The sequence below is a fragment of the Prosopis cineraria genome, unplaced genomic scaffold (genome assembly GCF_029017545.1).
Source record: "Prosopis cineraria cultivar Desert tree isolate PC_DT_omini unplaced genomic scaffold, ASM2901754v1 PC3, whole genome shotgun sequence".
In the NCBI taxonomy this organism is placed as follows: Eukaryota; Viridiplantae; Streptophyta; class Magnoliopsida; order Fabales; family Fabaceae; genus Prosopis; species Prosopis cineraria.
Genome location: NW_026555334.1, coordinates 37,271,943 through 37,285,956, shown reverse-complemented (window position 1 = coordinate 37,285,956; position 14,014 = coordinate 37,271,943). Strand labels below are relative to the sequence as shown.

The 14,014-nt window shown below is 35.2% G+C and overlaps 2 protein-coding genes across 4 annotated transcripts; both read right to left on the bottom strand.

The window, feature by feature from the left end:
* Positions 1–3,963: 3,963 nt before the first annotated feature.
* LOC129305581 (protein PHYTOCHROME KINASE SUBSTRATE 4-like) lies at positions 3,964–5,322 on the bottom strand. The gene has a single exon (XM_054945574.1). The coding sequence runs from the start codon at positions 5,320–5,322 to the stop codon at positions 3,964–3,966; it is 1,359 nt and encodes a 452-aa protein (XP_054801549.1).
* Positions 5,323–6,907: 1,585 nt separating this feature from the next.
* LOC129306559 (uncharacterized) lies at positions 6,908–13,205 on the bottom strand. 3 transcript variants are annotated; one of them, XM_054947225.1, is made up of 14 exons: positions 12,876–13,198; positions 12,039–12,319; positions 11,808–11,850; positions 10,951–10,977; positions 10,760–10,849; positions 10,131–10,297; positions 9,263–9,434; positions 9,056–9,178; positions 8,633–8,752; positions 8,282–8,302; positions 8,042–8,100; positions 7,839–7,929; positions 7,401–7,506; positions 6,908–7,216 (listed from the first exon to the last, which is right to left on the bottom strand). In XM_054947225.1, exons 1-13 carry the CDS (start codon positions 12,927–12,929, stop codon positions 7,426–7,428), a joined length of 1,329 nt encoding a protein of 442 aa, XP_054803200.1. In that variant the 5' UTR covers positions 12,930–13,198; the 3' UTR covers positions 6,908–7,216; positions 7,401–7,425. The 3 variants fall into 3 exon arrangements, with proteins under 3 accessions (XP_054803200.1, XP_054803202.1, XP_054803201.1); XM_054947227.1 differs by lacking the exon at positions 12,876–13,198 and adding an exon at positions 12,648–12,738; XM_054947226.1 differs by lacking the exon at positions 6,908–7,216 and having other exon boundaries at positions 7,460–7,599; positions 12,876–13,205.
* Positions 13,206–14,014: the final 809 nt, after the last annotated feature.

Genomic DNA, 14,014 nt, shown 5'->3' with positions numbered 1-14,014 from the left:
AGAAATCTATTGTAATTCGATTCACGAATCACGAGATTATACACATTTAGGCAATATAAACAGTTTGTCTGTTTGGTTTGTGTAGAAATGTATTGTAATTCGATTCACGAATCATGAGATTATACACATTCAGGCAATATAAACAGTTTGTCTGTTTGGTTGGTGTATGGTTTTTAGGCTTTACCTGTCCCTATATTTTAGCTCTGATAGAATTCCTTTTTTTTCCCCCTTGTTTGTGTGTCAATTAGCTGTGATAGACTTGAGTATGAAATATTACCGACAGAACCTGAAGAATCTCGAGCACGCGATGGAATGAATGAATATGACTCCAGGGTCCCATTTAGTTATTTAAACAAAATGGAATGGAATTGAATGAAAAAAAAATAAAAATAAAAGTAAAATAATTAAAGGAGATAGGTGAAAGCATTTATTAAAAAAAAGATAATTTAATTTATAAAATTAAGAATTATAATTTATTAACTTTTTTGAGGTGTAATGATTTTTATATATATAATATATATATTAATAAGTTTTATTATATTTATTATAAGGGAGAAGAGTCATTAAATTTATTTTTATTTTTATTTTTTTAATCTATTTTATTTTTTTTTTTTTAATAACCAAAAAATCCTGGTCCTTACTGGGACAGAAAGAATTCGATATTTGCAGGGTTTTAAATCTGAAACTTCGTTATTGATGGAAAACTTTTAAATTCAGGTTAGTAAAAATTGCGTTCCCGACCTCAATCTATCACCGCTGTCTGTTAGTTACGTTTTGTTAACGGGTGAAATATGTTGCCTTAACAAATCACGACGGACCTTTGTTTCTTCTGTTCAGTGATCATAAACTTTCACGTTTAATTTCCTTTGGATTTAAGCTAGTGCTGGTCCCAAATGAGAGAAAATGAAGTTATTTTTCCATTCACAATTATCAAATCCAAAATCTTATCAGTGTCGATTTATTTTCAGTTGTTATTCGAGCGTGGATGACGAAGACATTCATAGTAAATGAACTTTGTTGGAACCATGTAAGTTAACCTGCTTTGTATCAAAGAAAACGTTAACCAATCCTAATTAACAGAATACATCTAACCAGCCACCAGGAGAGATATATAGTCTAGTTTCTTCCGAATATATGAACGTGACTAAGAGCTTAGGGTCTGAGGATAGAGATTAGCCTGATCAGTTAGGGTCTGAGGTTTGGGTTTCACTCCAATTCTCGAAATAGAAAACTTCGACATACCAATCATTGAAGCGGCTTCTGTGATAAGCCTTCTTGTGATTCAGCATCTTCTTCTTCATAATACCGCCATTCATCTTCTGCAAAGTCAAAGGGGATGACTCTTTCTCAGCTTCTTCCACAAGCTTATGAATCTCATGTGGCCCTCCTGAAGGGATCCTAGAAATCCTCATGGGATGCCTTCCCATTAGTCTCTTCTTATCACTGATCTCAGCAGTGACACGATCTGGCACAGTGAATGAGATTCCAAACTTACGTGGTGCTGACCTTATGGTGCAGTGCTTCAAGCTCATTCTCTCTTCTGGGAATATAATAGCCTCTGGTTTCTTGCTTGATATATATATTCAACCCCAAGAAGTGTTATCTGATTTATAAAGGTTGAAGAAGGCGGTACTTGACCAATTCTCAGGAAGTCACAAGGGGCATTTGGAAAACCATGGACTTTCATGGCTTTTCAGTTTTCAGCAACTTTTGTAATGATTTTGTGGACCTATGAAGAGGTAAAAGGTCGGGTGCAGAGTAGACTTCTGGAGTTCTGACACTACTTGGATAAGAACGAATCGTACTTGGCACGCCGCAAGATATAGCTATTAAATGGGCTTAGGTGTGGTAATCCATTGTTTAAGGCCTCCCATGGTTAGCCCACGGTATGCTTCTTATTGTCTGCTTTAAATTTAGTTACCCTCTCAGGAAAGCTAAGGATAATATTCTTCCTTGAGTTTTTCTTTTGTTGAAGATCTGAATGATCCCATCAGAGTTTGTCATCCTGCAGCAATAATGTTTTCATCCAGCCCAATAAATTTGACATCTCCTAAATGAAAACTTTAATTAAGTTTCAGCCTTATTCTCAATTCTTCATCAGTTAGATATCATTTTTTTCATCAAAAAAATTAATTATTTAATCTTTATAATTTTAACTCAATTATAATTTAATCCTTAAATTTTAATTTATTATAACTCAATCTTTATAGTTTTAACTCAATTATAATTTAGTCCTTAAACTTTTTCTTTAACAAATTAATTTCTATAATTTTAACCACTTAAATATTAATCTCTATATTAATATTATGAAGATTAAAAATAATTTAAACTTTTAATATTTATAAATATTAAAAGATTTTAATAATTTAAAATATCAGTAATAAATTTTAACATAATATTTATCTTTATTAATATCATAAATATTAAAAGTTCAAAATATTATAATTTTAATCTCTTAATCTTTAAATATTATAAATATTAAATGTTTAAAAAAATTTTAATCTTTATAATTTTATTTTTTAAAATATAAGAATTGATATTTAAATGGTTTAAACTGTAGGGACTGAATTGCAAGAGAAAAAATTTAAATATTAAATTACAATCAAGTTAAAATTATAAGAACTGAATTATAATTGAGTTAAAATTATAAAAATCAAGTTACAATGAATTAAAGTTCAGACATTAAGTTACAGCCATGTCAAAACTACAGAGATCAAATGATTATTTTTTTTTTCATTTACCAAAATATAGGGCATTGATAATTATGTTATAATTTTGAAAAAAGTTAGGTGAAACTTTAGTCTTTTAAAAAGAATATATATCTTTTTGATTATTTTTCATTAAATATCTTATATAAATACCTTAATAATAACAATTAAAATCCTAATAAATTATTTTTTTTAAAAATAGTAGAGAATAATAAATGGTATAGGGGTATATTTGAAAGGATAATTACAAAAACTACTTCATATAAGTTTTTAAGAGACCTTAAATTGTGACTCCAAGGAACATATCAATAGCATTTTTTTATTGTGTGCATGTATTATTTTATTAAAAGCAATCCTATCCAAATATGATTGAGTCATAATTGTGATCATTTCTTCCAGCGGAATTCGAACCTTGTGAATAATTTTACCCAGTACGATACAACTTGAATTTTAAGACCTTTCCATTTTTGTATGATTTGTTTGAATTTGAACTGTGTTTTGGTCAACAACAAACAGAGTGTGTGACATGCACGTAAATAGCTAACATTGTTTTTCTGGATACACAGGAATCTTATACATCTTGAATCTATCTATCGCGTTACATTCATGTTGCTGGCAATAATTAATCAGTAGGGAAGTGATTAGATTTTCCTCAAATCATGATGATGACGGCTGAGCTATAAAAGCCACTTTTTATGTAAAACGAAAACGGGACCAGTTCCAGCGCCCAACTTCCCCACGTCGAGCTTCAAAAAGTCTCAGGCACATGCAATGGTCCCAGCAAAGTTACATTAAAAGGACCCTCCACTTTCCGTGCGTTGTTCTTATCTTTTTAAAACCCTAACGACAAGATAACTTTGTGAATGCCAGTACTGGCACCATCGAAATTCTCCCATTCTTAGTTTCTCTTTCACTCAATTCAATAATCTCAGCGTCATGCACAGAAGGAGCGGTTTTATCTGATTGATTGTCTTCTTCATTCTGCTGGCCAACAATAATCAAAATTATTCTTCATAAAAACAACGAAAGTGCAATCTCCTAAATTTCCAATATCAGTGAATATACTCCTGATCATCAAACCAAAATATTAATTTTTCTTACATAAAGAATAAGCTTAACACGCATTAGCTAGCTACAATCTCTTAGCCACAATGGAACACGGATTCCGCGATGGATGAAATCTGATACATAATCCCAAAACATGCATGCATGACAGTGGAAACCGCAGGGCAATATTCAGAAGCAGGAAAATGGCTTATATAGCAAAAGCAAGGGAAATGTGAGCAGTTTGACACATTGCGAGCGGTGAGCCGACGAAATGGGTTGTCGGTGTTTCCCGAGGAGCTTCGCCGCCGTCGCCGGATTCCGATGCCTTAAGAGACAAGTTGCCAGCACCAGTTGTGTCAAATTCAAAACCTTCATCGGTGCTCATGCTCCAATCGATGCTGCCTTCGCTTGGCTCGTACTTCTCTGTTATTGTTCTTGTCATTGATTCCTTACTCTTGAACAAGAACCCACTATTTATAACGGTATCTAACGGTTTTGCATCGAAGTTAGTTCCTGACTGTGTCGATGTGGCTTGAGCGGGGAAGCTCACGATCTCAAAAAGATCCGAACTTGCATCGCTTGCGGCGTCGTCGTCGACGATTCCGGACTTGGGACTCTGTGAAACACAACTGGTTTCAATATAGGGGGGGCCAAAAACTTCCAAAGAATTACCGGGTGGATCTTCTTCTACTGATTTTGGGTTTAACAGGGGAAAGGTGAAGCCATCGGTAACAGGACTAACAGAGGCCTCCGAGGCCACAGCTTGCTGGGGCTGCAAAATCACAGGAGCTTCTTCATTCTCAACCGTGTCCAGTATTTCAGATTTGGTGGCAAACGCATCCGGCTTCGAAGGTTTCTGCTTAACCCTGTTGTTGGAAGATATTGGAGTCCTATGAGCCTCAGAATTGTTGGCTGCAATCTCTGACATGGCAGACTCTTCTATAGGGGTCTTCAGATTGGATTCAAGATGCGGCCTTTTCTGATTCAGATAGCCTCTAGCATTTGGGTTGTGTGATAGAAATGGTGGAGGGGGAGGAGGTGGTGCTACATGGGTTTTCATTGCTGGTTTCATCTCCTTAACTTGAACAGATTTCTTATCAGCGCACGGACATCTCCTTCGGCAAAGCCGTATAGGTTTCGACAATGAAGCTTTTATTTTCTTTTTGAGGTCAGTGGAACGAGATTGATTGCTCATAGAGACTGGTTTCGCTCCTGAAAGAAGATGAAACAAGCCAGTGCGGCTTTTATTCCAATTGGCTTCTGACGAGGCTGCTGTTGCAGTTAGCGCAGCAAATGAACGATCTGTGTAGTTTCTGGGGTCAGCGTAGTCTGTAACAACATTATCATGCATAGGAGAAGCTCTAGTGTTGCTGGTAATGGTCAATTTTTGAATCTGATGATTGTTTACTTGGTTGAAGAAGCTCTTGTGGGCATCGAAAATACTAAGCTCAAAGATGGGATCATCTATGGTGAGATAAGAAGAGAAATATGCATCTATATCTATATTGGTCCGTGACTTCAAAGCCAGGCTTCCATGAAAGGTCTTCGTCGAAGCTGGCTTTTCCATTTTGCCTACTCTTGGGGAAATTAGAATAAAAATGTGATTAGGAAAAAAAAAAAAACCCAAGGATAAAATGTGAATAGGGAATGCTGAGTTGTTGCCTTCAAAAATGCTTTATGCTGACATATATAGACCAGGATTGGTGCCATCTTGTCTTGGAAACCAATCATATGGCAAGTAAGAACAGTATATTCTAGTATTTCATGAATGTAGAGATAAAGTCTAAATTTAATAATAGAGCATTCCCTATATTCTATGATGCCTATGCAGTAGAATGATATTCAGCCGATTCATCTGCTACTTGGCCATTTGGATGCATCATGGCCACCTCTCAGCGCCAATTTCTTTCAAGGGTTAATCATTGAAACGATTTTCTCAGCGTGAGCTAAAGGTAGCAATAAGCTATTATATTTGTATAAGTGATCATAATAACATATTTTCAGGATTTAATGCAGGATAATTTTTTGTTGTCCGCAAATAATTGTTGGTAACCATCATCTTTAACCACTCATGTCGCATTTTGAACTAACCGATTAATAACAAGTATTTTTAAATTAGTTCCCGTAAGGTAGAAAACTATGATATTGACATTTGATGGCTTTTCTTTTGCAAATTTATTGAGAACCTAGGGTCATGCATCTTGCCCATTTTACCATCGGAGACCTAAAAAGTGAATGAACCACTTTTTCTTCTGATGGATTTTTCCCCAAAACTCAAGATCTGTGACCATTCCTCACCTTTCTTTCTTTCTTTCACTTTGTGAGTAAGCTTTATCTTAATTTGGCCGCGTGATAACTTGAGTGGCATTGATTTAAAGAGATCAAGAAAAGAAGTAAGGTCATCTGATCTGATCTGACATCAAGCATGAGGCAGCTAAAAATGTGAATGTCATGTGAGGGCCCATTTCATTTGACATTTATGAAAGGTCTCTCCAAACCTTGAACAGACCATATAGAAGTGTCTTTAAGGGGTTACCCAAAACGATCTTTTCAAAGTTGGATTGATTTTGGAAGCAGAGCATGGTGGGTCACCATTAACCTTCCGGGTAACATGCAATGCTTTGTTATTGTTCGCTTTTTTTAGACCATTCATGTACGGCTATTGCCTGAGGGGAACGGATTTTTCTCTCAGTAAAATTTTGGCTATTCACATATATGATTTTCTCAATCAGGAGTCATGGGATATACAGTAATTGATATCAATGGAGGTTTGAAGATCCCTCTCTCAGAAGTCAGATGTTTGGTCGAACCAGTAATTGGTGAACATGAAGCAATTCATATGAGAATTCTTTAAAATTCATGAGAATTCTTTAAAATTCACCTTGGAATAATTAATTTATGTCATATACACAGTGTGTGTAGGTAATAGGTAGAAATTCTGGAATATTTCATTATCAAAGATAGAGTTTGTTATGTTTGCTATCAGCATATTCTATTATTTGAAAGTCATCAATTTCCAACAAGAGAATAACATAAATATTTATTCATGTTCACATTGTCTCGTTTGTCTCACTTGATGAAAAGAAGAGAAAAGAAAACCCAAAGAGAAATGAAGTTGGATGAATATAGAGTTCAAAGATGATAGCTCAGGATTAAGAAAATACATAATATTTATATAAAAGTGATTCTGTCTATGTCCTGGAAGGAAATGTCATAATAGATCGAAGGGGAAACAAGAAGATTCAGAGTCACACAAAATCATTGGCCCTCAACCCAAGGAGAGGACCTAATTCATCCTTTTATGGAGGCAGGGACAATGATCACTAACAGTTTATCAGTGATCATCATTCATCATCAGAGAATCCGTTTCAGCTACGCAATCATGCCTGCCTGGGTTAATTTCATGGACAAGGAGGATATCTTCGTCGGTTTTGCAAAGCAATCTCAAACTCGAACAATAGCTGCAGAAAATCACCAAGGAATTATGATCAACAAAATTATATGTAGTGTTTGTATTTTATAGAATGAATCCTGGAAGTTTCACAACCTTGGCAAACAAAACCTGATGATTTGAAGGATATGAAAAATCCAGATACAATCCATGCACAAAGGGATCCCATAGAATAATTGAACGAGCACAAATACCTGAAAATCCTTGTTGGCTTCTCACTTAAGCAAGGCTCTGATGTTCAGTTTTGCTTTTCCTGATATTTGATGCCCGATGGCGAAAATAGATAAATTGGATTAAAATCTAAAACTGATTTTAAGGAAGGCATAATTCTGCCAGATCACGTTGTGCAAATTGCTCAAGAATCTCATGTCTCCGTTCTCTTTCTTTTCGCATCTTTCAAAAGTTGAATGTCAGGAAATCATTTGATTTTGTTGCGTACTTGGATTGCTTCTTCATGCTCTAAACTCCAATCCTATTTATGTCTAAGAGTTCGGATAATCAACATAGTGAACTATTAAATTTAATAAGCTAAATTAGACAGTCTTTTGATCTTAAACAATTGTTACTTTACATGAAATTCTCTTTCTCTAGCAAGATTAATGTGCAACAATAAAGATAGAACAGAAGGATACGAAAATATCAAGAAAGATACATCCTGCAGCATCCACCAGCCAAGGTAGATTTGGTCTAATTTTTGACCATTCCAAACTGCATGCAAGTATGCTACAGAGAAGACAAAGAACAATTTCATGTATATATGTGAGGATGTAAAAATTCATTTTTACCAACACTTCAAACGGGGACGAGAACATATAACTGTCAACTGGCAGCATACCTTCCCACATAAGTGGCGTTCCCTATCAAAGCTAAAAAAAACATCAAAGGATTGAGGCCCTGCATATCATAAAAGACAGCTATGAACATTGTTGCTTCATATAACCAGGTAGAAAAGTACAGCTCTAATATTCTATAGAGGATATCTTGAGAAGGGAACAAGATGACTCTGCGATACTCATGTGAGTATTCACTCACTTGCTGATTGATAATATCAGCTTTGACAGTTAGAGTTTCTTACCTCAACATTACCCCTTTTTATCTGCAAAGTTGATGAAAACTCTGTCAATACAAATGATCCAGATACGTACACAAATAAAGCCACTCAAAGTGTATGGTCTACTAAAAATGCAATTTTATTCAATAATTCTTGCAGTTACCAAATATACCACAATAACTACTTCCAATTGTTTATTGTGTTCTTTGTCAATAATATGCAGAGCATTTCTTGTTTTACTAACATACTTTTCAAAGTCCAAAAGCAAGTATAACAATGATGCGATGGATTACTACAGTCCACGTCCATAATTATGCAATAGAGATTTCTTGAAAGTAAACTTTCTGACCTAACCAGTACCAAAATATTACTTACATTTAAATGAATCTGAGGAAGTCTACCACTCATATATAATGCTGCCATTCCCCACCCAAGTAGAACCCCAATGCCACTGCTTCCTTCTGAATCATGCTCTAACAACTGAACCCCATTAGCCTGCATTTGCTTAACTTAATGATCAATAGGACACTGGAAATTCCCTGTTTCCTTTAGTATGTTTAACATCACTATGATCTTCCTGTTTGTGAAGGGAAAAGTTTATAGAAGAGAGTTGAGTCCGATTCTGCAACCCATCCCAATTGACCCAGAAAAAGTATTAACTTTTAAAAGAATATGATGCTGAATAGGCCTGTTCCTATTCTTATAGGATGCAATGACTAAATTGTAAATCGTCAGATGAATATCCAAGCAGCAACGAGCTTCACCTTACATAGGTAAACAAGAAGTAATTTGTATTACCTGAAAAAGCTTTCTACCAACTAGCATGACAAATTCATGCCTCGGAGATTTGACCATGGAATTAGGTTTTCTATCTGGTGATTGAAGCAGATTTAAAGCACCAAGTAAAGTGAATGTAGATACCTAAACCAAGGCCAGATACATAAGATATCAATGCAGGAGCACTCATAGGTATATTCACCCGTAAGATAGTTGAAGGAAGTTTACCAAACATAGAGTGTTTTTTTTCTTTAGGTCTGGTGCAGACTCTGGTGAAACAATTGGAGCAAGCAAGGGCTCCTCTTTAGAATCCAAATAGTCTGCAGAAGTAGGTGTCATTCTCTGGGCTAAAACAGAGCCAGCAGTGGGAGTATGACTTGTTGATAGAGATCTTGCTGACCTAATGTGTTCAAAACAAAAAGATTCTCATGACAATTTTTCTACATTACAAAATAGAAGCCTCAAGAACTCCAGTTACTTGCAAGCTCATGTATTTAAATCTCTGAATTTTCGACATCCTAATAAAGAAATACACTCAAAAGGAAAGCAAAATAAAGTGTACGTATTACAGAACACTAAGAAGAATTTCATCAAGATAAAAAGTTTCATATAGAATTTGAAGCTAATCGAATTTGAATTTGAGTTGAAACCAGATGTTCATAGCAGAATTTGCGAAGCACCTCACGGAATATTTTATACATTTATGCATTCTTTGTTTTACTTTTTTCAATCAATCAAGTTTCAATAATTACTTTTTCTTCAATAAAATAATGGTAAGGAGCTTGAGTAGGATAGGGCAGAGACTTGAAACACAGCTTTCCCAGATAATCATATCTTTTAAGACAAAGGAGAGGGCATTGCTAGTAAATAATAGAACATGATTAACGCATCCTTCCTCGAAGGCCATAGATATTTGTACTATGTACTGAAAAGTATTTGACAAACCACATCTGAATTTTTAATATGTACTCTTTTCTAGATAAAGGAAATTAAATATAACCTCTTATACCAAAACACATCAGGAGATGGAAATTTAAAGAGAAGGTTGAGCACAAAGGTGCATTTTGAGTAATTCTCAAAGAGAAAGATCAATTACTGGTAATATAATTCTCCTCTAGCGAATATCCGAGGAAGGGCTGGAAGGGGAATAGGAGAACTGTAACCATTGTCTGTGCTGAAAGCTTCAGCTTCATTACACTGGTAAGAAATATCACTGCTTTTCATTCCTCCACTATTGCTGTGTGCAGCTTTTGGTGTCTCCGCCTGTCCGCGCATGAATGCCAGAATAAAATCGAAATATCCAGGAATTAGAGCATAACAAAAATATCTTAGACATACAATACTTATTTAGAAGACTCTTTTATACCTCCGAATACGATCATATAGTTCCAACTCTCGAGAGACACAGGGAAAATGCTACCAAATTATGAATCTAGAGGTGTGCTTTAATACTCTAGTTAACTAAAAAGATATCTTCTAATGTGAATTCTATCCTAAGAATATGATATTTCATTGTCCTTTAGTGTGAAATAACTACTGAGATTACTTAAAAAAAGGTTCATGAATCCGACCAACAATTTCACATGAAGTGGATTGGACAGACAGAAGCACAGTCACAGTGTATTGCACAATGAAGTTAGTATCATTTAGGTAATCATCACCATAAAACACACAAAAGTATGTAATGAGGTGCACATATGTCGTTAAAAGGAATGCGCTTTGCACCTTGTTCTGTCTGTTGCATATGAATCGAGGATGTATGTATCCGTAGAATATGGTTTGTAAAGTAAGTACAAGAGTTATCAAGGTATACAGCTGCACAACAATCCGAAAAAAGCAAGGTCACTTCAACTAGTCGTGGCTGGGAAAGTCAGATATAAGAACGATTTTTGTCAGCCTTCAGTAAGAATTTTTACCAGTGCCGTATAATATTGAGTCGGAAGCTGCAATATAGATATGGAAAAGGTATCACTCAACATATCCTTAATAGTTTGAGCAATAATATATGTATGTATGGATGCATGGGCAAATGGTGAATACAGTTTCAAAATAAATTCCACTAAAATTGGGTAAAAGAGCACTTATGGTGATCCTTGAAACAACCATCTAAGGGAATGAAATGAAGAGAGCCTAAAGGAAGCTAATGACTAGTTACTCAAAAGGAGATTAAGAAAGGTACAGTTGACATTGCAAATCAAGTGTCCTTAAGTAAATTGAAATCTAGATTATCCAAAGACTAAGGTATGCAAAGCCAGAAGCGAATAATCTTAGCAGTGATTAGACCATGAAAAAAGGTTCAATTGCTGGTAATGAAATCTCAAATTTGTTATTCAAATTTGGCTGTTCCAGTTTTCCTTTGGTGGGCATGTGCTGCAGTGAAAATTAAAATAAGGCAGATTGTCATGGCTGCTCAAGATATCATGAGCCTTTGCTGAGATCAAGACATATTACAGCGACGTCATCACTTTCAGACTTCCCACATGGCAGATTTATCATTCTGCATGCTCTATACATCGACTCATCATTCAGTATTACGTTGTTTAGAATATTTAAGACATTTTTGATCAAGCTGTTCAGGAGTTGTCAGGGTTTTAATGTTCTGTTAAGCAATTTCCACGCTGCAGAATCCTATCTTAACAGAAAAGGATATGCTCTGTTTTCGTAAAGATGTAGTTGTTGCTTCATGCAAGTTACTGAAGTAAAACTTGTACAGATCATGACTAGAAGAAAATCAACTTGACATTCGCAAGAAATCAAACACTTAAATACTCACAGTAGCAGGTTCTAACTCGCAGCCTATGAGGTTGAATAGATCTCTGCACAGGGCAACAAAAATGAACAGTATCAAAATATTGAACATAGTTTAAGAACTCCAAGCTGATATTTTGAGAAGATTCCATCAAAGAGAGAGAGATCAATAGAACACGAGAATAGGCAAGCACATATGAACATCATTATAACAATGTTAGCAGCTTCTAAGAAGTCAAAAAGAAAAATGGCTAACCCGACAATCCATGTCGTCAAGAAAAAGGTCGAGAGGCCCTCAGTGGATTTGTTTCTGAAGTTTGTGATAATTTGCGGAATCTCAGCACCAACCCAAGAAACAACACTGATCATCCCTAACGTCAAGGAAGCCGTCTCCTTCACACTGAAAAGATTCTTTACAGTCCATTGTGAGCAATGCTGGTCGCGAGGACACAACGTCATTAAGTCCCCAAAGACTCCCATTAAATCAAAGTATCTACGCAGTTCCAGAAATTCAAAAAAACCAATGAAGAGTCCCTCCTGGAGAAGACAGGACATACTGATCAGACTACGCCATAAGAAGCCAAAGATGGCAATAAAATAGTATATCCCGTTGGAAGTGTCACGAAATAATGTAGTGGAGTAATAATATTGGGGCTGTCTTTTAGAAAGTAACCATTTTTGCAATCTAGTTAACGCATGACTTCGATGTTCCTTGAACTAAACCAAAAGGCAGAGAAGGTTCGCTCTGCTCCTAGAAGTAAAAGACTGTAACTACCCGAAAACAGAATTAGAGAAGTAGTAAACCATAATTAAGAAAATTAAGTTATGTTGCAACAAATCTGGGCTTAGACAGAAGGGCACGAACCCATAACCAGAGAGGGAGCGGGCAGAATATTCATAACTGTTGTCAACAGTATGAAAATGCGAACGGATGCGCCGAATTAAATCATTGTCAAATAAAATATTGTCTTCAACAATTATTAATGGTCGCCACAATCTCGCTTCAGTGGAACACGAGAGATGACAGGTCATTAGACGACAAAACTCACACGTGAAACGCAGAAAAACATCACATGCACGGAAAGATGAATACCCAGAAAAGACGAAAAGAACCAAATTTTGGATACACTGAAAAACTCAGTTTCATGCGAGACAGCGAGAGAGACTGCGCTGATGCTTTCGAAAAGAGCTTTGGATTTCCGGCGAGGAAATAAAAAGATGCCGTTCTTCACTGCTCAATTAGCTGCGGGTGGCGGCTAACTCGGGGACGTGAAAACCAGAGCCATCCTTGGGCCTTCCATACATATTATAAATGAGCGAGATCGAAGGAGCGTGGACCAAGTTACGAAAACGATTTGGCATCGCGGTCCTCGTATCCATCGGAAAACTTGATTGGAGGACGAAGATTTCGTTATTCTAAATTTTCATCTACTAAACAATTTACCAGATTTGTTTGGTGCCACCTCCATCAGAAATTATAAGATATGAGAAGATTTGATGTACTAAATTTAACAAAAATCATTTATAATATTTTTTTGATATTATCATTTTTATTATATTATTTCTTTAATATTCCTTTATAGAGTATTAAATGAGAGATATTTTTAAAAATTTATATTTTTATTTAAAAAAAATTATAAAGTATATTTAATGAATCTAATTGATACATGCATGTGATTTTGTTTAAAAATATTTTATAATTTAAGAGAACAATAAATCAGTGAATCAACCCTCCTTGAATAGCTTAATATTTTATTCGATTAGTTTTATTTTTCAGTTATGTGTGTGTGTGTGTATAGAAGGAGATACAACATGCAATAAACAAATGGCAAGCCTTCAGCTAATAAGATTCTAATGTAGGTGGAGGTGGATTCTGATAGTTAAAAGAAAAAATTACTGGAATATTTTGAGTTTGATTTCTTTTTATTTATTGATTTACCCAACGTTTTCTAATAATAAAAAGAGCAATAAAGCTTAGTATGTGTAAATGTGAAAACTTCAATACATAAGCAGAGGCTCGCGTATGCTCACATGAGGGAATACCAGACCAATCCAAAACTTTAAATGCCAATAGAAGTTAATTTCATTGATAAGAATTTCTCCATTAAACCTTTTGTCAGACCCAACACTATTGCTCGTACAGGTATATAATAAAATAAAAGAAGAATCATTTTAAGATCTCACTCATTTCCTTAAATTCGGGCGTCACAAATAATTTTTTGAAGGGAATTT

Coding starts and splice junctions, on each gene's coding strand:
- LOC129305581 (XM_054945574.1), bottom strand. CDS start 5,322: ATGGAAAAGCCAGCTTCGACGAAGACCTTTCATGGAAGCCTGGCTTTG.
- LOC129306559 (XM_054947226.1), bottom strand. CDS start 12,929: ATGAAACTGAGTTTTTCAGTGTATCCAAAATTTGGTTCTTTTCGTCTT. Junction 11,851..12,038: donor TTGACGACATGGATTGTCGG/GTTAGCCATTTT, acceptor TGCCCTGTGCAG/AGATCTATTCAACCTCATAG. Junction 8,101..8,281: donor TAAAAAGGGGTAATGTTGAG/GTAAGAAACTCT, acceptor TATGATATGCAG/GGCCTCAATCCTTTGATGTT.